The sequence below is a fragment of the Sander lucioperca genome, chromosome 7 (genome assembly GCF_008315115.2).
Source record: "Sander lucioperca isolate FBNREF2018 chromosome 7, SLUC_FBN_1.2, whole genome shotgun sequence".
Lineage (NCBI taxonomy): Eukaryota > Metazoa > Chordata > Actinopteri > Perciformes > Percidae > Sander > Sander lucioperca.
The window spans coordinates 12,789,272-12,815,390 of record NC_050179.1 but is presented as its reverse complement, the minus strand read 5'-3'; the positions used below and the strand labels follow the sequence as shown (position 1 = coordinate 12,815,390).

The 26,119-nt window shown below is 39.7% G+C and overlaps 1 protein-coding gene across 1 annotated transcript; it reads left to right on the top strand.

Moving 5' to 3' along the window:
* Positions 1-62: 62 nt before the first annotated feature.
* Positions 63-16,257, top strand: gnrhr4 (gonadotropin releasing hormone receptor 4). The gene is made up of 3 exons (XM_031283442.2): positions 63-772; positions 14,221-14,416; positions 15,126-16,257. The coding sequence occupies exons 1-3, from the start codon at positions 257-259 to the stop codon at positions 15,590-15,592; spliced, it is 1,179 nt and encodes a 392-aa protein (XP_031139302.1). The 5' UTR covers positions 63-256; the 3' UTR covers positions 15,593-16,257.
* The last annotated feature ends 9,862 nt before the right edge of the window (positions 16,258-26,119 follow it).

Genomic DNA, 26,119 nt, shown 5'->3' with positions numbered 1-26,119 from the left:
TGTTGTGCGTGCCAGGAATTTTTACGGAACTGTTGCATGTTACAGGTGCCACTAATGACCATCACCTGCACTGCACATTGCGGCATGTTTAAAACACCAGCATAACAAATCGGACCAATAATTGTTTTTTTCTTCTTCTCAGTTTTGACAGTTTAAGTTCTAGTTGGAGATGCAGATGGAGAAGTAAGACCGCGTCTACGATAGCTGGGATAATTGCCTGTTTGTGCCTCACGTCAGTCAGACTCCGTTGCTCATTATGTTCCACCAGTTGACGGATCAAACAATGAATGGCAGCTGCCAGGGACCCAACTCAGCGTGCAATTACAGTGCTAATGGAGACGCGCTCCAGCTGCCCACTTTCTCCACCGCGGCCAAAGTCAGAGTCATCATCACCTTCACTCTGTGCGCGGTGTCAGCTGTGTGCAACTTGGTTGTACTGTGGGCTGCCGGCAACGGCGGCAAGCGCAAGTCGCACGTCAGGATCCTCATAATGAACCTGACTGTGGCGGACCTGCTGGTGACTTTCATCGTGATGCCCGTGGACGCAGTGTGGAACATCACGGTACAGTGGCAGGCTGGAGATGTCGCCTGCAGGCTGCTGATGTTCATGAAACTGGTGGCGATGTACTCCTGCGCTTTTGTAACTGTGGTCATTAGCTTGGATAGGCAGTCTGCCATTCTCAATCCTCTGGGCATCAGTGAGGCCAAAAGGAAAAGCAAAATCATGTTGACTGTGGCCTGGACAATGAGTGTAATCCTCTCGCTCCCTCAGGTAGGAGAAAACACATTCTGTTTGCTCTGTCAATCCCCTCGCTACACTCATATTAGGGTTCTTGTCAAGTGACAGCTGCTGGTTGTGCACCTCTCCCATCACATACTGGCTTCAAAAAGGCTATATAAACACTGCCAGTGTGATTTCCTCTAGCGAATCCATCTTTAGTTTTGCTGAGACAGTGAGGTGAAGGTTAATTAAAGAATTGGTTAAGTCTGCAGGAGACATGATGAAAAACATCCAGGTAATCAAGGCCCAAAAACAAATCTAATGTAACCTGAAAAATGCAGTTGGCTCACTTAATCTACAGGGCTGCTTGCAATGTTTGTGAAAGACATAATACAACATCTAAATAGGTACAGTTTGCTATTCGATATTCAGCAAAACACCTGTTGTGCTCATTAAATTAAGTTTTATTGTTAATTAAAATTACAAGTTGTGGGAAGCTTCACATTACGCAACATTAGGTTATGATTAGCTCCAGCACATCCAGTACAAGCTCAAGCTCCAGGTCACTGGTTGCTGAACAACATGACTTGGTTTAAACTGCTGAACACAAAGGAGGCAACGACTCACATGAATCAAATTGGATTTCTAATCAGGTGTAGCATGATTACAAGGGATCATTGACATGACAGGCGTTCGGGAGTTTTGCAAATATCAGAAATGTTTATCAAGTACCTCATCAAGTGGAAGATCACCTTATTATTTTCTCAACAACTGACAACTAAACTTGTCAAACTCAGTGATTTATAATTTGTGATTATTTAGGCACACAAAGGTCATGTACTCTATTCTTTCTGGGAATATGGGGATTTAACAACTTGAAGATAAGTTTACGTTGTACAATTAAAGTAGACTGTCCTCCCCCTCCCCTTGTTTAAGCAGCAATTACAGCGTATGTTTACACTTATAGTGGCTGCGCCCTCTAGTGGCCATAGCAATTGTGATGGGAACAATGCAAGAAGTAAGGTGATGCAGTATAAGAGCGCCACATTCCGCTTAAAGAGGGATTTATGCCTCTGCGGGGGCTCTACGCAAGTTTATACTTGTGCGCAGAATATCTCTTTAAGAGAATATCCGAGCCAGTATGTGTCTGCGTGGGGAGTGTGTGGTAGAGCGTGTGAGAGAGTGACGGGGATTGGCTTCAGAGCGAGTACCGACTCTGGAAGCATAAACAGAGAAACAAAGAGTCTCCCCTGTGATTTCTGAACACGGTCGGAAAGCTGTAGCAGGAAAAACAGTAACCCTCTCATTGATTTAATGTTGTTTATGGAAAAGGAGAACCCAGAAATGAGTAGGGGGAAATGTAGTCTCGCTTTGCCAGATCTTCCCCCACGGGATGGTTGCCTCATACGGACCAAGTTTGTAGTTTGAACTGGTAGCTGGAGAGGTGCCAATTCGCCTCCTGCGGGCACCGCTGAGGTGTCCTTGCTCTGACATCTCTCCATTATGGGTATAGGTCCTGTGTGTGTGTGTGTGTGTGTGTGTGTGCGTAATGTGTAAACATAACAACATCCCCACGGGGATCTTCTGCGTCTTATTCTTCTTCTAGAGAGTGAGCGACAAAGACTCTCCTAAGAAAAATGGCAGTATCACATTTGTTTATGATGAAGTGACAAAGACTCCTGGCGCCCATAGGAATTATGACTATGAGGTCGGACTGGATGAATGGGAATGGGTCAACTAAATGTCAGACTTTAACGAAGCTCCCCTAACCATGATCTCTCTCCAAACCAAACCTTAACCACAGCAGTGTCACATCATCAGAAAACATTTCTATTTGTCTGCCTAGAGGGCACATTTTTTCAATTAATTTGGAGAACTTTGACATTAATTTTGTTGCAGAGAGTTAGATGAAAATATCGACGTCACTCTGTCCATTAAATATGAAATAATTAATAATATTTATTTATCCCTAACGGGACATATTTACTGTACACAACTAATATAAATACACAGTACAACAAACAAACAACACAAATAAGAGCCATTTGAGTCATAGTCTATATCCTCGACGTTCCACTTCCGAGGATTTCTCCGTAGCCACAGGAAATTCCGCCGGATGCATGTTTTTTCGCCGATGTCCGTTTTCTTCAGCTTTCTTTGTGTTAGAACTCCGGTCGATTTATGAGGACTATGGTTAACTGCTCCTCAGACATCTGCATGGTAAATTGAGACAGCTAGCTAGACTATCTGTCCAATCTGAGTTTTCTCTTGCATGACTACAACAACTTTTGAATGTACACTTTCCACCAAAACAAGTTCCTTCCCGAGGCTATTTTGCAGTGGCTCCGTGCGGAACTTAGCGCCGCCCATGACAATTGTGATTGGTTTAAAGAAATGCCAATAAACCAGAGCATGTTGTTCTCCCATCCCGGAATGCTGTGTGGACTAGCCAGAACCTCCTCTGCAGCGGTGGAGGAATGTCTGGCAAAGCGAGACTATTTGAGACATGACTAACAGCTGAAAGGTATGAGGGGCCATTTAAGACATTATACATTCTGGTACTCTCACACATATATATTCTCCTTTCACATACATATTTTCACCCTCACATACATACTACATCTAAAGACCACATCTAAAATGGTTCATTAAACATTTGACCGCTGCTGGAACAAAAGACCCTCTGAGTCATCCTTAGTCTAAAAACACTGTGTAATTGATGTTCTTTAAAATACAAAAACGTGCACGTGAACGTTGATCTCTTTTCCACAGTAACCTCAAGTGAGTCAATCTTTTTTGAGCATCTTTTTTTTTTTCAATCATCCGAAGTGCTGCTGCCCCTCAACCCCCACACCCCCTCCCCAGCAGAGCACATCATAATAGAGATATTTAAGATTCCCTGATAGGAAACAAGAAGAAGCTTCTTGTTGATATCAAATGATCTAAGTTTCCTCAAGAAGACTTGACAGAGCCTTCTTGAATTCAACATCAGTGTTCTTTTTTTTCAGTTTAATTTACTGTTCGGGTAGACACCAAAATATTCATAAGACTGGACAGTTTCTATCTGCTGACCCTTAATTATTACTTGGAAGACCTCCGTCCTCTTCCTTCTGAAATCAATAATTAACTTTTTGGTCTTCTCAACATATGTTTTTTTTGCATCACACCATGAAGCTAAAGCTAGGAGACAGTTAGCCTACTTAGCTTAGCATAAAGACTGGAAGCAGGGGTTGACAAGTAATATGTTTATTTGATATAGCACCTATTACAGACAAAGTCACAAAGTGCTTCACATCATAAACATTTGTACAAAACATGGTAAGTTGTAAGACTAAAAGACTAAACAATCAAAAAAAATATATGTGTATATATAAATTTTTGTATACATGAATCAAAAGCAAATTTAAACAAGTGCGTCTTCAGCTGCTTTTTAAAAGCTTCAACAGAGACTGCAGAACGTAAGACAATAGGAAGGGCATTCCACAGGTTTAGAGCCACCGCTTCAAAGGAACGGTCACCTCTAGTTTTTTAAACGGGTGCGTGGGACAACCAGTAATCCCTGGTTAGAAGACCTGAGGGGCCTGTTCGTAGTGTACAAATGGAGCAGGTCCGAGATATACACTGGAGCCTGACCATGCAAAGCTTTATAAGTCAGAACCAAAACTTTAAATTTGATCCTGAAGTTAATCGGAAGACAATGTACTGAGTATAAAATCAAAGTGATGTGTGACATCCTGCTAGACCTGGTCAGCAGCCTTGCAGCAGAATTCTGGACTATTTGTAGACGGTCCTGGGACAATTTGCTGAGACAGGTGAAAATAGAGTTGCAGTAATCAAGCCGAGATGAAATAAAAGCATGAATGATCATCTCAAGCTCAGAATGTGAAACAGCTCCTCTAAGTTTGGCAATATTTCTTAATTGAAAGAAACGTGCGGGTCAGAGATTTAATATGTTGATCCAAGTACATGTTATTATCAAATATAACACCAAGATTTTTCAGTTTGGACTGAACAGCTGAGGACAAGGAGCCCAGCAGCTGACTAATCTTGGAAACTAAAGTGTCCGGAGCAACAATAAGGACTTCGGTCTTATTTTCATTGAGCTGTAGGAAGTTGTTTGCGAGCCAATCCTTGATCGAATTGAAACATTTAAGCAATTTCAACACTTTATCAGTGTCTTCTGGCTCAAAAGAGACATACAGCTGGATGTCATCTGCATAGAAGTAATAAGAAATATCTCCAACTTGGCTTATTACATGTCCCAGGGGGAGCATGTACAATGCAAATAAAAGCGGACCTAACACAGAATCCTGCGGCACCCCACAGGAAAGGGCCACAGTTTCTGAGGAATAGGGACCAAGAGAAATTTGAAATTTGTCTAAAATGCTGTGTGCATTCAGGACAGCAGTGAGCTGCAACAACTTTTTCTAAAAATTTGGAGATAAAAGGCATTTTCGAAATGGGCCTATAATTTGCCAGAAGTGATGTATCCAGGTAGGTTTTCTTAAGTGGCTGAACACTTGCATGTTTAAAATATGAAGGGACACAACCAGATTGCAGAGAGCTGTTGAGTATAGTGAGAACCCAACTGCTCACAGACCCAAGAACATTTTTAAATAATGAAGTTGGTATAATATCTCCTGGGCTCGAGGAAGATTTCATACTGCTAACCAGATCAGTCAGTTCTGGTAGCGAGATTGGAGCAAAATGATTCATGATTGGTGGCCGGATTGAGTGAGCCGAAAGTGGAGTAGTTGAAGGGATAATGCCATTTCTGACATCATTGATTTTCTTTACAAAGAACTTGAGAAAGTCACTGCAGTCCTTATTTGAAAAAAATGGCACTTCAGGGGGAGCAGGATTGACAATGTTGTTGATGGTTTCAAAAAGGACTTTAGGAACTTTTTACTGGAAGAAATAAGATTAGCAAAATAAGTTGTTCTCGTCTCCTTGACCATGATGTTGTATTCAGTTAAAAGGTCCTTGTAATATAGCTGGTGAACTTGAAGCTTGGAGGATTTCCACTGTCGTTCTGCCCTCCGACATGTACGCCTGAAACAGCGTATGGAGTCACTAAGCCATGGGGATGAGTTGACGGTGGAAACATGACGCATTTGACATGGAGCCACTTTATCCAACACTGATATGCAATTTGTGTTGAATGAATGGACCAGTTCATTAATGTCAGCATGAGAGGACAGCACTGTGCTTTGAACAAAAGCTGCAGTAAACTTCTCAGCTGAGGAATGCTTTATCATGCGAGAACATCTTACATTTTTACTGGGCAATACGTCTGGATTGAAAGACAAATTAAACAAAACACAATCATGGTCAGTAATATGCAGTTCCTCAGAGCAAACAGAGTCAATATTAAGACCGTGATCGAGTGAAGATAATTATCTCTTCTGAAGAGTCCATGTTTTTTTTTAATCCTCCGTGTCCTCCTTGGCTACTAGCAACTGTGTGGAGGAGGGGTGGGGACGCTTGCGCGATCACGGAAGGCTTGTACAGTGTGGGCGCCAACAGTTTTGTTGTCATTACTTAGAATTCATCATGGGGGTGGCAGAAACTGCACACTATATAGCTTTAAGTGAGCTTTGTTTGGCCCAGACAGTATTTTTCTTACCCACAGGTATATGAAAACGTCCTCATCCAGAGCACTTTTTATAAAATAAGAACTGGAGAAAGATGCCTCACAAACTGTTGACATGAAAGGTAAAAAAGTAAAGTCCAACTGAGAGCCGTGTGTGCATTAAAGGACAAAATAAATCAAGTGGCTTGGTGGGATCGTAGTTATCAATCCATCTATTCAAGTCAAATCAATTGGCGTCACATTCACAGATAGGAAATAGGAAGAAAGTCTGCCCAAAAATGAAAACAAGATGCACTTGAAACATACTTGTATTTTTATTTTATTCATTTTTGACTATGTTGTTATTCATATTCTTATTCAGTTCATTTTTGCACCTTTTTATTGAAATGCAAATGTGAGGCTCAGGCATTTTATTTTATTTTTGAACGAGTGATCTGAGACATCTTAATTTCTTTGCAACAATAAGTCCGAACAAACTGAAAAAGGACTAAAAACCCTTTTCCTTGAATTGCCAAATAAGATTGTTTGTAGTTTTTCCACAGCTTTGTTGTGCTGAATAATAGGTATAATCTAACTGCATCTTCCCATCTTTAACTCATTCAGATGATAGTCGTCACCTTTGCCACTGTTCCCTGATTCACAGTGTTTAGCATGGGTCATCATTATTTTTAGAGCCACTGTGTAACAGTAACATGTAATGTTGCAGACATTCTGACACTACAGCTAACCTACATATGATGTGGCCAGATTTAGACATTTTTTAACCTTTATCTGATACAGTCAAGATTTAGCTAAGTACTGAGAGTGTGACAGGAAAGACAAGTTGCACAAATATTTGAAGGTTTCCTTCTTTATTTGAAAGATTCACTAAGGACTACACCAGGCTTCGTGGCTCCTGCTGCTGTACATCTAAAGCCTTTTCTAAGTGGAGGCAGCATATATGGTGACTGCAAATATTTACAGGGTAAAACAAGTGTCCTCTTTATCCACATATTGTACCTATAACCTATTTTTCCCAAATAGTGCTCAGTGATAATCAGTGTAATCAGTCACAAAATTATACAATGTTTCCAGCGTCACGCTGTGATTGGCTGATTCTTGTAAGTGCCAATATTTCATGATATTGTATAATACTCTTCCTGCACCTGCACTCTCGCCAAGAACAACTGACTTCTGAACAGAAATCTCTCTCAGCTGAGAAGCTTCTGTAAAAGTTCTTCAAAAGGGCTTTGTTCCCTTTTGGTCTTTCAGAAGTTAAAAAAATAAACAAGTTTTGAGATAATATATGTACAGTATGCAAATGTATGCTGAGCGTTGGGATCCTAAGACACTCAACTGACAACAATCAGAATAAAAAACAAGTAACAAATAAGACTTCTACTCATAACTGTTTTGTGTTATCTACTAGTAATTTTTGCATCATTTGCATTATTGGCTAAATTATGATTGGAACATGGACCTTTATGATGCAGCACTTTTATCAGCTGAATTACAGCAATAATAGCCATCATAGCTACAGTAATTTAAGTAAAACAGAAGCTGTACTGTACCATTAGAAAGCGGGCTTCTATACTGCCTATTACTTTATTTGCTCTAAGACTGTGTTCAGATCATTTACAGGACCGCTTCAAGAAAACAACCCTAACCCCAGACAGCTTTCTGCAAAACCCCATTTTATGTTCAATGACAACATTTTTAGAATTATTGTTTCGCACAATATCTGCATATGGCAACTACAGTATGATGGGGGGTAAGGGAAATATTGGGGTTATGGTAAATAAACTATGCTTAAGATATGGTTAAAGCTGTTATTATTTTTACATTAACAATGTATCAAATGACTACATGTATGTGAAAGATGTCGCTCATAGCGACACACTTACTTACACTCACTATATTGTGACGATTGATTCAAGTGAATACATTCAAGTGAGAAACATACAGTCTTCACTTCAAGGCAGACTTTTTTACAGAGGATTAGAGATGACTGATAAAGAGCTCCGTCACATGGTCCAACAATAATCACCTGCAGCTCAATATCAGCAAACCTAATGAGCTTGTGGTGGATTACCAGAGGAACAGGAGGCCCCCTGTCCTGGCTGTCATTCAGGGAAAGGAAGTGAAGAGGGTGGACTCATACAAGTACCTTGGGGTCCAAATCAATAAAAAAAACTGGACTAGGCTCACAACACTGAAGCCCTATTCAGAAAGGGACAAAGCATACTGTTCTTCCTGAGGAGACTCAGATGCTTCATTGTGTGCAACAGGCTCTTGCAGATGTTTTATCAGCCTGTCGTAGCCAGTGCTCTGTTCTTTGTGGTGGTGTGCTGGGGTGGCATTCAGGCTTGGAGGTCAGCAGTCTCAACACGCTGTAAAGGAAGACCAGCAGATCAGGTTGGAACAGGACAGTGTGGAAGCAGTGGCGTGGAGGAGAATGAAATACAATAACCCTTACATACAATAACCCTTGCATACAATAACAATAACACTCTCACTACAACGAGCTGTGGCAGATTGACAGCTCGATGCAGATAGTTGATAGTTGAAAATCAAAGCCTTGGAGTTGCTTTTTAACTTATTGCTGCGCTTATTGCGCAACCATGAAAGGAGGTAGCCAGAAGCAGTGATGAGGTATGCCTGCGCTGTGCTTTGCCGAAGTGCCTGCACTGTGCTCTGCGCCCTACCTCACGGTTTTAACTCTAATCATGTGTAGGCGACTTAAGGATAGAGGATGTCATTTGCTGGACAGATTGTGAAGCCCCTTGAGGTAAATGTTTGATTTGTTATATAGGGATTAAAAAAAAAAAGCTGATTTGACTTTGTTAAAGCTACATTGTGTAAGAATTTCTCCCATCTAGCGGTGAAATTGTGTATGACAACCAACTGAATATTACTTTCTAGCCCCTCCCATTCCAATCGCGTTTTAACTCCTATGGTAGCCGTATTATTCCAGGAAGTACGACTTCGTTCGTGAGTGTTCCTTCCAGTGTAATAATAGTTTTACATTATTTTGGTACCATTTCATTGCTAACATCAGCTATCAGGTTCCCAAACGAATGCAAGCTAATTTTTTTTTTCTTTGGCTAATGTATTTTAAAGATGGAGGCGCAACATGGCAGAATACATACTAGCGACTCGCTCGTATGTATTCTGAATGGCAGATTCTACGCTTATGAGAATACTTTGATTAGTTGGTGGAAGTAATTACACATGAATGAGCACATATTTGTGAAAGAACAAAGGGGTTTTTGCTAAGAATCATCTCAAAACATTACACAATGGAGCTTTAAGCTTTGTTGCTCTTGTTTTTCTGTATGTCTAGTAGTATCTTAATTCAATGAGAGAAACAAAAAACAAGTCAAATTACTTGTGTGTGCTCACATGCTTGGCCAAAGTAGACAGTAGACAATGCATCAATGTTGCTGCAAAGAAGCTACAAATTCTGAAACGCGGATGCTTTACACAAATCTTTAACCCGGCAACACAGAAGATCAATACAATCACCACAGTTTCAAGGTGGGCACCCAAGATTAGTGTTAAATCAGTATCTGACCAAATGTGAAATATGGTCACAATCTTCTCTTTTGTTTCTGAATTATGGCGTTGAACAATGGCAAGAAAAGTGTTTTTGCAGAATATTATGATGTCACAGTGAAGTTGACCTTTGGATATAAAATGTCATCACTTCATCTATCCTATTAGACGTGTGTGAAATGTTGTCATAATTAGCGTATGAATTCTTGAGTAATGGCCAAAAAATTTGTTTTGTGAGGTCGCAGTGACCGCCAGAATGTAATCAGTTGATTCATGACTCTAAGTGTGTTTACGAGAATCTGACAGACGGACAGAAAAACCTGAAAACATAATGGCTCTAGCCACAGCTATCGTCAGTGAGGAGGCATGGAAAGCAGGATATATCTCAGCAAAAAATCCAGGCTCCGTTTTGCAGCAGAGTGCAAGATCATCTGGTAAAACAGCCCAAGAATCTGTAACTACATCACCTTGCAAGTTTTGAGACTGAGGAGAACAGTATTGCTCACAGAAGAGTTGTAAAACCTTCCCTCATATAAACGCTGTGCAGTGACTCTTAAAACTGAACTTTCTGGTCCATTGCTTCTTTTTTTTACTGGTAACCAGTAGCAACAAGCCCTCAGCAACGCAACCCCTTACAATTATCCATTATTTCAGGGCTGTGATGAAGAACGGAGCAGAGACATGAAATTGTGATGGAAAATACCAAGACGTCTGGAATAGGTCTCAGGATTGTACAGCTGACATTTAATCATCTGTATTACCACAGTGTGTAGCCTAATACAAAGGCTGCTGGACTGAACATTAGATACTGATTATCTCACCACATAGGCCACCTGTCTATAAGGCTGTAATCCTAAAAAAAAGGATAAAAAACATACATTACCACAAAGTACTTGTGATATAATGAGATGAGATACTTGGATATAAGCCACTTCTACTCCGAGCTTGGCTTTGTCACTGGTATATATATATATATATATATATATATATATATATATATATATATATATATATATATATATATATATGTGTATATGTGTATATATATATATATATATATATATATATATATATATGTGTGTATATTGCATCTCACTGTCCTCAGTCCGTTGAGGAGGACCATGAGATGGTCAAAGAAAACATAGTCCCACACGTACATGTGTTACATTGTTGAAGAGCTCAGGATGTACTCTGTTCAAGACTAAGACATGTACGTATATCTAGATAGTATAAATAATCTACTAATTCAGCATGAATTAGCTGGTTTTAATTAATACATTGGTATTATTAGTACAGCTCTACCAGAAGAGAAATACATTAACATTTGAAATAGATCTACAGTAGATGTTGCCTTATGAACAGATTAAAAAAAGGCAAAATAAATGTAGAATGTTAAAGAAGAAGAACCCCTCTGTTCTCAGTAGGAACCTCTAGCATGCCGTCCCTGGGGGTTTCAAGGTTGAACTCCTGAATAATGAACGGTTCTGAGCGTATGAACCTTAGGGCTTGTTCCTGCTGTGACTCATTTACATGTAAAGTTTCTTTATGAAACTCTGACCTAAACAGTAACAGAAGGGTCTTACTGTAAGATGGAAACATTCATTTCTGCATGAGCTTCTTTCCTCGTCCAAGTGGAGACAGGGATCACCACTGCAGGCAGATGGTTAATGACAGTTAAGAGGACATACTGTAGATCACAAATGTCTCTGAGTTAGTAGCTGCCTATTTCAGCAGGAGAAGAAGAGACAGAGCAACATTTAACTTTAACTTTATGAAATGTACTTTCATGGACAAGTGGTATCATATTGGCACTCGTCTGCCGTATACAGCACTCAGGCTTCGGCCTCGTTCCTACAGCCAGAACACATTAATGTTTTCCTCAATGCTCATGTATTTCTTAGTGTCCTGTGTGGATTTAATACAGATGACTTGTTGAAAATTTCAGTGTGATTTCTTAAGTTTTGTCTCACTAATTTAGGACTAAACATGGACCCTAATTGTGAATTAGGGCTCATTGTTTCACACTACAGGCACTGATGTCCATTTGCTTTGCATTCATTTATAACTGGAGGCTACTGTATATAACACATGATAGTATCAGTATACAGATAGTGTTTGGAAACATTAAGAAATATACCACGTCTATTTCTATGTTTGCACATGACTACATGCACATGACTACGTGGGGCTGCTGTGGCTCAGTGGTAGAGGGGTCACCTGCCAATCGGAAGGGTGGTGGTTCGATCCCTGGTCCTGCAGTCCCATGTCGAAGTGTCCTTGGGTGAGACAGTTGCCCCTGATGCTGCGCCATCGGAGTGTAAATGTGTGTGAATGTTTATTTGATGAGCTGGTGGCACCTTGTACGGCAGCCTTGGTCACAGCGTATGAATGTTTGTGAATGGTTCCTGTACTATGTAAAAGCGCTTTGAGTAGTCGTTGAGACTAGAAAAGCGCTATATAAATACAGTCCATTTACATTTACATGTTTTCCCTGAGTCCTGGATGACAGCTGCTAATGTGATTTGAGCTCATAATCCGTGTATTAAATACATTAGTGATGTTTGACAGTCAGCTTTGACTTATGATCATCCGTATGCTGTCAGTTTTTGTGTAAGATCTTTAAATTTGTTTCTATCCAGTTATATTTCGTATATTCACCTGCTGCCATTTGCTGCATGTCATTCCCCCTCTCTCTCCCCTTTCATTTCTTCAGCTGTCCTGTCAATAATGGCCTAAAAATGCCCAAAATAAAAAAAGTATGTTGGAAAATGTTGGAAAAACAGGGAAGTCTTGCTCATAAAGCGAGCTTATCCATGTGCTGTTCCTGATTGACAGTGGGTTTACTGTAGCTGATGACAGCTCAGCCTTCACAGTGCATTTATCTTCACTGTCTCAAGGACAGGAATATTTGTTTCTCTCAGACGCACACATCTTTTTGTGTCTAATGAAAAGTAATAAGTGCAGAACTGTCTTCTGACGTTAGCATATTCTTCAGTCTATTGGACATATCAAACCATTCATTTTAAAAATGAACAAAATAAAAAAGGACATATTCAGCTGTTAGAGACATATTAAGGGTGATAGCTGAATGTTTCTTAAAAGCAAGCACATTTAGCCAGTGCCACAGTTTGATACAAACACATTCACAATATATCTACAGTATAAAGCCAATTAATATCCTATTTATTATTATTAGTAGTAGTAGTATATTTAGACATTTTGTTAGCTTATAACACGAGACACATTCAAGATTTCCAGTAATGTACTTGTCTGTGAATGACGTCAGTAATGTACTTTTCATTGAACAGTCCTAATCCAACTCTACGTCCAACATCTTAAGCTACTGAAACTCTTTCCCTCTTCAGATTTTGATGATAGGACTTGTTTTATACTTTATTGTGATTCAGCTATGGACAGAATTACAGCAGGATATTCAAAGAATGGCCTGGCTATCCATAATAATTAGGGACTGTATCAGAGGGAACCCTGACCCCCCTATATTTTATTATATTCACGAAGGTAGGTAGTATTGGAGAAAATAAAAAGCAAAGGCTGATCTTTTCCAGCCATTAGGTTTAACAGTGACTTTTAAACCTTTGGTCCTCTGACCTGCTTCCTTCGTCGAAAAAAAAAAGCAAACCACCAGCCTACATTACTGTGTCCTTTCCTTTAGTACTGCAAACGCTAGCTACGACAATTCCAACTCTGAACAAAAATAAGACATTATTAGTCATCATCAAATCAAACATCTAATTTCTAGGTTCAGACACTGAACACTGTACTTATTAGACAACCTGCTCTACCTCCTGAGCCTGCGCAGAGCACATTGTACTGTCAAAAATCACCTATAAAGGCTAAATCAGAAACTGCACAAGCAGAAATGTTCCAGCAGCAAAGTGATCAAAATTGGGGAGAAATTAACAACATCTGCAGCCAAGATGACAGGTTTCCCTGACATTAGCATGTAGCTAATGTAGCAGTGTATGTGATGTAAACACTGCAGTAGCGTGTCTGGAGCAGATGACCATATATAGAAAACCGAGTAGAAAAAAAACTCTTTTAAATACATTTACCTCATTATTTGGCCGTGTTTAATATAAACATCTGACATTTTAACATTATAGATATGACAGAAAATACAGAAGCATAATACAGTAGTTCACCTTTAACCTTTAACATTAAAAACCGCTGACATTAGGGATATTACTTCGGACCAGAGTGTTTTAACAGCTGGACAATCCCAAAGCAGGTGGAATAATGAATTTTGTTTGCCACAAATGTGCCACCATCAATCTTGGTGGTGTTTGTCATCCATCTGTCTGACTGATTTAGACTTATCATTTAGCAAAACTCTTCTTGTCTTTTCATGCAGATGTTTATATTTCACAATGTGACCATCACAGTCCCGGAGAACTTCACCCAGTGCACCACCCACGGCAGCTTTGTCCAGCACTGGCAGGAGACCCTCTACAACATGTTCACCTTTGTGTGCCTCTTCCTCCTGCCTTTGGTCATCATGATCTTCTGTTACACACGAATCCTCATTGAGATATCCAGCCGCAGTAACTGTAAGTCTCATGTTTTCTTCAAAGTCTGCAGTCTGAGAATCGGTGGTACTAGACCATTTCAAATTGGGGTGGGGGGCAGGTGGGGCCACATGCAATTTTAGGGATACCAAATATATTATCCCTTAGAGACCTATTTTTGTCTTTTTTAGGGTGGGCAGCGGATCTTTAGGTTGGAGATAGCAGGTCAAGAGTAGATGCCACATAAAAGTGGTATACAGCATCTGAAAGCTGGGAACCGGAAGATTAATTGGAGATGCAGCACTGTGTGTCAAGTTTTTCTAGTCATAAATGTGTAATAAACATTGTGTTTTGGTTAGGCGCCTATTCAGATTTTGAAAGTTTAGAGTGTATAAGGGTTTATAACATTATAATTGAAGTATATGATGCCCAATGTCTCATAAGTTTATAGGTTTATGCAATTTGTTACACAGGTTTGGTGCAAAATAACCTTTTTTTACCATCTGAGAATTGTCAGAAATCTCTCCCAAATACCACATTAAGACACCAAGATCTTGAGGAACACTATTGAAAAACATATGCTGTTATTTGGTATCAGAAACCTTTGACATTTGGAGATTTCCGTAAGGATTTCATTTTTGGCGATTGGATGGCTTCATTTCTGTTCTGGAAACTGCTCAGAAAAAATGGAAAGTGAGTCTGAGACCCAAGGAGCTGTGTGTGACAAAGATGGTGTTTTCTTCTCTTCCAGTGCTGTCGAGAGATGTTCATCTACGCCGCTCCCACAACAACATCCCTAAAGCTCGGATGAGGACTCTTAAGATGAGCATCGTCATCGTGACGTCATTCATTGTCTGCTGGACCCCGTACTACCTGCTAGGCCTGTGGTACTGGTTATTTCCTGAAAAAATGGAGGAAACGGTCTCTCATTCACTGACGCATATGCTGTTTATCTTTGGCCTCTTCAGCGCTTGTCTAGACCCCATCACGTATGGTCTGTTTACCATTCATCTTCACCAGGGTCTTGTTGCTAGATGCTGTCCGACTTCAAGCACACGGACTGAATTAGAAAACACAATTTGCCTTGCACACATGACTCGTCAGTCATCTCACAGGCGGATTGCCTCAAGTGGCCACAATACAGACACCGAGGAAGGAAACGACAACAACAGCTCAAAAAGTGGCTCAAGGCCAATCATGCCAGTAAGCAAGATGTAATGGCTTAAATTATTTTAATACAGGGACCAAGTGTGCACACATCCAAAAAATACTTCACTGCAGGGCACAATGGAGGTCTGCACCTTGTCTGGAAACTGTTAGTCTCCAAATAGATAGTTTATTTCTATTTTTCTATTTTCTTTTTTTTGTGTGGCATTTTTAGACCTTTATTTGACAGGAAAGCTAAGACTTGAAAGGGGAGAGAGAAGGAGAACAACATGCAGCAAAGGGTCGCAGGCCGGAACCGAACCCGTGGCCGCCGTGGTGAGGACTGAGCCTCTGCACATGGGGTGCACGCTCCACCAGGTGAGCTACCCAGGCGCCCCCTATTTTTAAGGCAACTTTCGATTTACCTGAGAAGGATCTTGTAGATCCAAAGGTTGCCTTGAAAAGAGAAAAAGAGAAAAAAAATGATTTATTTGGAGCCGAACAGTGTGCAGACCTCCGTTGTGGCCCGCAGTTAAAGAATTCCACTGAAAAGAATCTCTGCTCTTAATCAGTGATGAGCTTAGTCTTTCTCCAGAGATGACAGGTAGTTCAATTATGTTGCCATAAAATGATGAAGCTCCATACAAATCAAGTGTTCTTTTGTCAGACGAATCTGTTCGTTTTTGTTGCACTGATGTAATGGACAGTGTATTAGAGCTCTGCCCTGGTATGTTCATCCTGCACAGGGTTCGAATTATGATTTCATCTTTGTGGGGGTCTCTTTAAAAAAAAAAAAAAAAAAAGTGTAGTCTAAGTAGTCTATGAGCAGCAAATTTTGAGCATTAAACACTTCATTTCCTGCATTCTGGTGAATTTTTGTGCACCTATTTACCTTTTTCTGAATCAATGTATGCTGGAAATATCTTTATGTAAAGGGAAACATAGATTACAATCCAAATATAAAAACATAATGGAATATATTACATAAGGCTCTCAGGAATTCTGTATTGCTGTTTATTCTCCTGTAGATCGACTTTTCTAATTATATCTCAGTCAGCACACATGTAGCCTATAATTTACTCTTCCCTCCTCTTTTGTGTCTTTAGTTGAGGAAGTAACCTCCTTAAATGTGCATATGACAATTATTCACCTCAATGATACATGAATTCATTGTAATGGATTAATAAAGTCCTGGACTGTAATATTTCAGATGTGTTTGAGCAAGATTACTGCTCATGTTCAAAACTTTGTGCACATTCAAAATATATCCCATCTGTGCTCTCTGTGTTTTGGAGGAGTCTTGATATTTTGAAAAAAATAAAGTGATAATAGGCTATTACAAGAATAAAGTCACTATACTTCAGAAAATAATCTACCTGCACCATAGCCTGCTGTGCATTACGTGATTGCTCTGCTGATACGGTAGATCTCAGACCTTCTGACAGACACAGAGCCCCGTTTGAGACTCTGGTCTCTGAATGAGACAAAGTTTAGGGAAGTGGCTGTACGCTGCTCTACATCGGAGGTGGAAAACCAAAACTACGGCACAATTACACGGAGCACAAACGTGACACGTCTGCCGCAGCATGTCGACAGCAGAGCGCGTCCATTATAAACCTGAAGCTGGACAGACTACGGACGGAAGGCGCGCTGCTCTATTTTTACAGCGAGAGTGGACACTAAGCGACGCACAGGTCTGCGTCAGAGCTCCGTGTGTTTGGGAAAAGTGCTTTATTTATGATTTAAATAATGGTGCTGATGATTTTTAGAGACCCCCACTGGTGTATGATTTTACTGCTTTCATGGGAGCTCATCCTCTCTCCATGGGAGCTCAGCTCCCACTGGCTCCCACGTAATTCGAACCCTGATCCTGCATCTTGGACGCCACTGATCAGATTTTGAGAAACCGCTGCAGAGTGATACAAGATTAAATTCAGGTCGAACTGATGATAAATCTGCTTCAAGTCATAAATGGACTAAAAATGACTTGCACCCATATGTTCTAGCACCACTCTTTATAACAGTAGGTTTAAAAAAACAAAACAAAGAAAACGTTGATTCACAGGCGCACACACAAGCACACACACACACACACACACACACACACACACACACACACACACGTGCAACACACAAACACAACTACTGGGTTTTACTGGGTAGATCTCAAGATATCCTGTAATATTTCTTGCTTCAAAGAAAGCACAGAAACAAAAATGTGTGCATTTGATTAAAGATAATCATATAGATCACAAACTGTCTGTGGTGTATTTATTACATGTTGTTGTTTTTTTGCCACAAGGTCATCTGCTAATCATTGCTTATTGATTGAAAACTGCTCTAAGTTGTCATTAGTAGTGTTGTGTGTGCAATGTAAAATGTGATTTTGTTTCATTACAAACATGAATGTTATGACATGATCATTACTGACCATGAAGGCCTTTTAAATAAATGTTGACATACAGTTCTATGTATTGAATGTACCTGCACAGCATGTCGTTGATGAGTTATTGACTGCTTAATTTGTCCAAGATTAATTCCGTATTTACTGTGTTACATAAAACCACACTGGAGACAAAGCTCTATAAAACATCCTTGATTCATTCGTACTATTTGTCATATTTTACATTAATATTAGTGTTATTAGGGTATTATGTTGTGAATTGTGTTGCTTTCTGTGACCAAAAAATTTATTAAAAAACTGCTTAATTTAAATTTGAAACTATGTGATATTGTAAAGTTAACAGTAAACTAATTCATTAATTAATTTACTTTTCTGATATGTTGTTGCAAAAAAAGAGAGAGATCAATAGCATTTGTTTGTTTGGATGAATCTGTTTCTTTCCTACAAGTTATGGAAGATGTTGTAATGTATACTTGCAATGTGTTTATTTGTTGAATAAAACAATGATGCCTTTCTCCCCAAGGCATTGGGTGATGCACAAACAACGAGCGGCTTCCCACTGAATTTATGTACATTTGTCATCAGCTGGAAATGGCTCAATCAGAGAAAATAAGAAAATCAATATGGTATTGGGATGATGATGCTTTTAGTGTACTCACTAATATCTTATATCTTGTCATTTTTCACCACCAAAATAAAAACCTCAATTAATTCCTCAACCGTTTAGTTTATTTTAAAACAACTGCAGTAATGCTTAAGATTTAGCTGGCAAGGGTGAACTGTTTCCAGCTATTCCAGTTACTATTCCGCTGATATGAGTATAGGAGCACGTCTTGGTATTTACAAGAACACAGACATTACTGAGGTATAGAGCTGCTGAATAGTATGTGAATAATCCACGGCCATTTCAAGTCTAACAAATCATTATAGCTAGCCTGGTCCTACCAGACTCTCGTACATTTCATTTATACAGAGAGTCTGGCCACTCTCCATTGACAAGTGTTAACTTCCTTACCCGCCTTCAAGGAAGGCGGGTACTCTGTTGAAGTTTAAAACTATTGGATCTACCCAGAGCCACTCTGGATCTGCCATAACCAATCGCTAATGTTTGGTCGTGACATCTGCTTAGCATCACTAGCGTTCGCTTTAGCTAACGGAGCGAGCTGGAAAATCAAACTTTTCCTGAACCCCGTGGGGAGGAGGGCCACAACATCATGGCCACCAACAAAACTCAGGATCTGGATATTCGGCAGCGTTGCCACAACGGACCAAATGGTTTTGCTCGCATCTTTCTCCACCGCCATTACGGAACTACAACTGAAACTAGCGCACGACCCACGACCTCAACGTCATCGTTCCAGCCACTCCCTCTGTTCGCTGATTGGACCGCCAAAGATTTGGCCGGAGAAAACCCAAGAATATAACACAAACCCAGTCTGTGAAAATTGAAATTGAGCGGAAGTACGTAGGAGGGCGGAGCCAGGCTACATTATAGCTGCACTTCCAATTCGAATGCGATTGAGAGAGACTTTTGTAAACGAAGTGACGTATATGTTTTTCTTTATTTCTGGAAAGGTCAACAGGAAGGTAGTTTAGCAGGAGGTGATATATCAGAGTAGCTCATCATAGCATTTCATCTTATTCCTACAATATATTGACAGAATTTGAACTGAACTTTGTTGCATTTTCTCTTTTGTACGTGCAACAAAACCCAGGAAGGAGCTGAGAAAACAATCCTACTGTATGGTCCATTTAGTAGCTGTTTCAGAGCTTTTAATCAAATCACATGAGCAGATGGAGTTTTCCAAGTTGTCACGGAATTATAGTTGTTTAAATTTCCACTTTCTTTTGCCATTTTATGAGCACTTTCAGGAATTCTTAACAATGTGGGCAACACCATCTGCCTATAAAGCCCATGTGATATAATTTGAAGCTCCACAACAGCTACTAAATGGACCTTGTGGTGAGATTTCTCAGCTGCGATTTCCAAGGTCATTACAGTAATGAACTTTAAACCTCACCACCAGAAATATGTTTTTAAAGGGGAATTTCAAATATTTTCATCACAAATTGTCTCTTACCCTGCTATCATTCCTAAATAAATAAAATCCCAAAATGAAGGTGCTACAGCAGAAAATACCCCCTTATGAGAATTTCAGTATGTTCCTTTTCCTGTCAGTGCTTGTGCACACCACAGTGTGGTACTAGTGAAAACAATTATTTTCTATTTTCAAAACTCTGCTTTTTTCAGATTTGAGAACCACTGGTTAAATGTCAAGAATCCATTTTGCAACACCAGTAATCAGAGTCAAGATCAGGCCAACAGCTGCACATCTTGTGAAGAATAACACTCCTATGATAAGCCAATTTTGTTCTCTGATTATTCAAGAATTTTGAAAAGCTATTACATGGAAATAAAATGTCATACAGGGACAACCATATCAAAACACTGTCTCTCTTTGTTTAATTAGGGATTTAATCGGATTCAACATTCCTTGTAGTAACAATCATAAGTTTATCTCTTCCTATGTGTTCATTGCCAAAAAGTGATTTTTCCAAAAGTCATTATGAGGAGTTTATAAGATGAAAGTGTACTGAGGATTATAGTAATCAAGTGACATTGTTCATAATGTGTTAAAAGACCTACAGTACCCATGTCAAGTAATGTCATTATCATTCATCAGTTCATCTCTAGTGCAACTCTATTGTGGCACATAATTATGCAAAACCTGCTTAACCTAGAAAAGTTGACATTTCCTATACAGATCGATAGCTGTTATCTGAATGATGAAGTGTTATTTGGTGTGAAAATGAGCATGTCGGTACACCACTTGTGTTTCATTATACTCCGCATTCTACCTCTCAAACTTGTTGAACACTTTTTGCTTTTAATTACTGCAAAGTAGATGACGATGATGTGTTTTAGCAGATTGGCTCTGCTGAAATGTATGGAATAGAATTTTAATTTGTCTTATAGTGAGGAGTGTAATGAGTAATGAGTGCCGCCAGTATTGTGAGTTGTCATAAATGAGTGAATATAATTAACCTTTTATATTCACTCATCTTTTGTTATTGTTGAGAGAAATTAAAAAAGTGCAGCTTTATTCTCAGCAGTGAGCAGGGTATGGTTGCTGAACCTGTAAAAACTGACATGTGGATGTGGATGACAGGTACATGCTTAGGTATGTGCAGTGAAATAGCCTACTCGTGACCGGTTGCTGAACCTGTAAAAACTGACAGGATGTGGATGACAGCTGCATACTTAGGTATGCGCAGTGAAATACCCGTTAGTGACCTGGAGCACATATGCCATGCCGCAGAAAATGACAAGATCATTAATCTAGGCATATTCACCTCTAGGATATCTTCTGCCTCATTCATGGTATTAAGCTGTTTGTCCTCCTGAATCTCTTCATTATTATTGTTGACTGAGATCTCTTGTTGTGTGCACAACAAAGTGACAGGACATTAATGGTGCGTTCTATTATTTATCCGAGTCGGAGTTGCGACTAGGAAGACAGACGTTGCCTAGCAACACGCACCAACATGCCCCCTTTCCTCGAATTTCCGAGCTCGGAACTCGGACAACCGTGAGGACACCATGGATGTATTAAGAGAACTGGATACAGTCAAAGAATTTCTAATATGGGAAGAAGTTCCACTCTCTCGTTACTTCCGGCTTCTGAACTGGTTGCAGTTCCACCAGAGTTCCATATAGGGGGCGCTCACAGGCCAGTGCAGAATGAATGGGACTCTATGGAGCTATACCCCTCAAAATCCACTTTTCTCAGAATATAATTTTTTGTCTAGTAATTTGAATGTTGCATTTGAAAGGGGAGGCTAAGAAAATACACACTGCTAGGTGTTAGATTTTTTTAAAGTGGCTTTTTTGTTCTAAAAAGCCTTTTAAAATGTCAATGACGTCATACACATATACGGCCAGAGATTCTGCTTTACGGCAAGCTCTGAGTCGCTTCCTTTTTTCTCTCGAGGCATCGACAACACAGCTGACAGATTAGACTCTCCCTGTCAATACACGTGCTAGAAAGAGGTTTGCTAATGTTTTAAAGACCACGCCGAAATATTCACTCTGGCATTCTGGTTCTGCTTCGGATGCCGTCAAGCGGGATCTCCGATCGTAATCAGTCCTTCACTGACCAATCAGCATTCATTAGCAGAATGCTAGCGTGTTATGGGCAACAACGACTCAACCTGTAACAAATCGAAAGGGCATAAGTACTCGTTCATTCAACTTTTGACCTATAATCCATGTTGAACTTGCAAAAACTACAATCAAATCTGAGATTTCTCAACGACAATCAGGCGAAAGAGACAAATTTAGCCGTCTAGCTCCATAGGGTCCCATTCATTTTGCACTGGACCGTGATCACCCCCAGTGGAACTCTGGTGAAAACTGCAACCAAAGTAGGTACAATGGGGCTTAATAGGGAGTGGAACGGCTTTCCGTAGATGGGCTTTGATACAGTGTTCGGCGGGAAGCCCCGTACATTCCAATGAGGACGCACAAAACATACCACAACGCTAAAGTGTGGAAGTGACGTCATATCCGAGGTCCGAGTCGGTTCGTTGAGAATAATGGAACGCACCATAAGAGAGTTAAACACATTAACACAGATAGAGTGACCTTTCTGACCCCTGAGGCGTGAACTTTGAAGGTTTGATTATATGAGAATGACAAAGTTTGAGCCAATGACGAAGGGGGAACGAATGCTGCTGTGTTCCTGATTTTCTTTTCCATTTATTTCTGTCTTATCTTTTTCTTACTGGTTGACTAGCCTTGCTGTTAATACCTGTATTTTTTAAAGTTCACAACAGCGGTTATGTCCCCAAGCATCCAAATGTTGCTGTGTTTCCTGTTGCAGAAAGATCCCTCGCAATGCAATAAACAAGTTACACTTATGACATTGGCTTTTTCAAAATTACATTTATCAGTCCAAGCTGAGCGGTACAATTACTTTTTCGTCTGTGTGTCATAGGTGATATTGCAGCCACCACTGGCCTCATTTTCTCTAAAAGTAGAAGATAACTGAGAACGAGTGGTCTCTCTATTGCATGTTGTCATTTTTAAATTAGATTGGTCAGCCCAATGGTAATTTTGTTTATTCACCTGTCATTGACACCACTGATTGGTTTTTGATTAAACTTGGGGAAATGTTACGGTGTAGGGAATTAAAGGACCCAAATGCAAGGAGAGGCAGGCAGGCAGAAGAAAGTTGAAGATTTATTGATGAAAACACAAAAATGAACCAAGGGAGTCCTGAGAGAAGCAGCAGGCAAAAAAACAAATCCAAAAAGAAGTCAACAGGCATCCAAAAAACCAAGGGAGTACAAAAACAGGAAGCACAGAAACTGATGAGAGCTGACACTGGGAAACACGACAGGAATCAACACAAACACACACCAACTGACAGGGCAAGGACACAAAACGATCTGACAAGAGACAAAGGGAACACAGAGGCTAAATACATGAGGTAACGAGCAAATGAGGGACAGGTGATACAGCAGGTGAAACACATCAGGGCGGGGCAGGACAATCAGACAAGGCGGGAAAACACAGGAAACAAAACTAGACAAGACAAGACAGAAAACAGACTATAATACATGAAATGGGGGCAAAATACAAAACAGAAACAGATTACCAAAACAAGATAAAACACCAAAACCATAACAGGGAAGTATTGCATCTCAGAACTGCATTCCAACGTTTCCAGAATAATTGTCTTAACATGGGCTATTACACCAAGACGTCTTAATTATTTGTGCAGGGGGACGTAGTTATTATTACCTTTATTTGATGAGGAAATGAAAACACTGTAATCAAAGAAAACAGGAAAACGAAGAAATAAGAAGCGAAATAAGAAAATGGCGAGACGCTGTTGTGCCACAGCCAATATCGTTGCCTAAAACCCAATAAGAATCACGTGATAAGGTATACAATTTGTAATTCATTCTTATTATTTGATGTATTACGGGGATGAGACAAGTGCTTTAGGAACAATCAACCTCTCTATGCTGTTGTTCACTTACCTGCTTGCACAATGTATGGACCACCACCACTGATGATTGGGAATGGATGGAGAGGTAAGCTGATTACACTATTGCTGTCAATGGGTTCAAATAAAGAAGGACATCAGGTTCTAATCAGAAACAGTATATTGTTTCTTTATCCTTTTCTCACTCACAAATGTCAATGTCAATGTCAATTTATTTATATAGCACGTTTAAAAGCAACTGGGTTGACCAAAGTGTTTTACAAGGTAAAAACAACAATAATACAACAATTGAATGCAGAGTACATCACAAAGGAAAATAATAACATCCTTCACATCCTTTTTCCATTTTGAAAACCAGGCAATCAAAAAGTGAAGAATCCAGGGGCGCGAAGGAAGGCTTTGATGTGAAATGAAACTTTGAGTCTACAGGGAAGTGAGTGTCATGAGACAATTTGGTTTACAGCTGTAATATCAGCTCCAGAAAGAAAAAATACACAGAAAGATACAGACGGAGAGAATAATTGGTTTATATATTAAAAATAGAGACTTCCATCACACCTTACCATTGTAACATTGCATTATTTTATCTTCAAAATCCGAGATTAGAGGAATAGCTCATTGGGCAGCAAGCACCAAGGCCTGTTGCCAGGATTAAGCAGGATCCTTAATTCATGTTCTTTAGAATGACTTTGTGTGTTGTTTACTTTGAAGAGCTTGGTGTGGTATTGTTGTATTTGCTATTCACATCAAACAAAACAGAGACAATTACATAGTATACTACTGTGTGACTTACAGCACCTATACATCTCTGCAATGGAAACACTTTTAATGTGCATGCATACCATGTCCTTGACTTTGTTCTTTGCTTCTGTTTACTCTGTACGTATGAATCTCTTTTTGCAATGTTGGCATTGTTTTGTCTACCTCTGTGCATCAAACCTCAACAAAGTTGCTGTGCTACAGAGGTTTAGTGGTCTCTTCTCAGATAATTTTAACTAAAATGCTAGCATCTTTCAACTTCATAAACTCCATATCTGTTTAGCAAAGACAAGTTTGCTTCCTCACGGAAAGGGGGGAGGGACTGAGAAGTTGTCGATGTTAAATTTTTTTGGCTAAGTCCTAGATCTTCGCAATCCTACCTACAGCACCTTTAAATATTATGCAGCTGACATTCATTCTGTCACATGTTGTAGTGATGACTTTTGTGGGTAAACTCACAATTACTGCCACTTCTGTATGTCTTTCCATGACTGATCTTTGGATTAATAAAGAAAAGGCAGAGTAGCAAACAAAGGATGGTATTCTAGTTTAATCTATGTTGTAGTACAAGATAATCTTAGGCTGATAAATAACTACAGATATTACTTATAGTATCAGCAGCATTGGGGATGTAGTGAGGGTTCAAAACTCCTACAAAATGTGTCCTCTGCACTGTACAATAACAGAAATGTTTTAGGTTTATTGCATGTCACACTGAGCCAGCTGGGTTGAGTGAAATCTTGATCGCAATCTGTGCCAGACCAGTGGTTATTACACTCAGGTGATTTTTCGCAACGTTGGAGACAGGCACTCTGAGATTTTTGTAGCCTTCCTTTCCAACTTTGCATATCTGTTTTGCAACATCAAACATTGAAATATCATAGACTCATACTGTGTGAAAATCTGTACTTTTGAAATGTGCTATCAATCTAATATTCAAGCTTTTTTAAATGTGGTGGGAATACAAAATCAGTTCCTGTGATTATTTAAAAAGGAGCTTCCCTCTCTTGCCTTGTCCTGGCATTTTTTCGTTCCAAGTCTTTTTTTTACCCAGATTTTATGTGTTGTGTTATTTGGTATGCAAATCACCTTTGTGACTTGTCATGCTGTATGACTGAGCACAAATGGGTATTTCAATTTATTATTTTAATTTATTGAGTTGTTTGTTTTGTTGTTTGTTTATCATTTGTTTATTTCCTTTGGCAGAAGTCACACTTTTGTGACGTGTGAGGGAAGATTGTCTTGTAGCCACGATGCAAAACATAATTTACCAACGTTTTGAGATGACAGTCTTCTTCAGGATATTAAAGTCACACTTTCCCTATAGATAAAATCCAATGCTAGAACTAAGGAAAGTGCAATTTGAGACTGTCCCGGTTGAGATAGCGGTGAAGTGCAGACTGTCTCAGTGGGAAGCACACA

Bases quoted from the DNA above. Each gene is read 5' to 3' on its own strand.
- gnrhr4 (XM_031283442.2), top strand. From the start codon at position 257: ATGTTCCACCAGTTGACGGATCAAACAATGAATGGCAGCTGCCAGGGA. The intron at 773-14,220 runs GTAGGAGAAAAC...CTTTTCATGCAG, and splicing joins TAATCCTCTCGCTCCCTCAG to ATGTTTATATTTCACAATGT. The intron at 14,417-15,125 runs GTAAGTCTCATG...CTTCTCTTCCAG, and splicing joins GATATCCAGCCGCAGTAACT to TGCTGTCGAGAGATGTTCAT.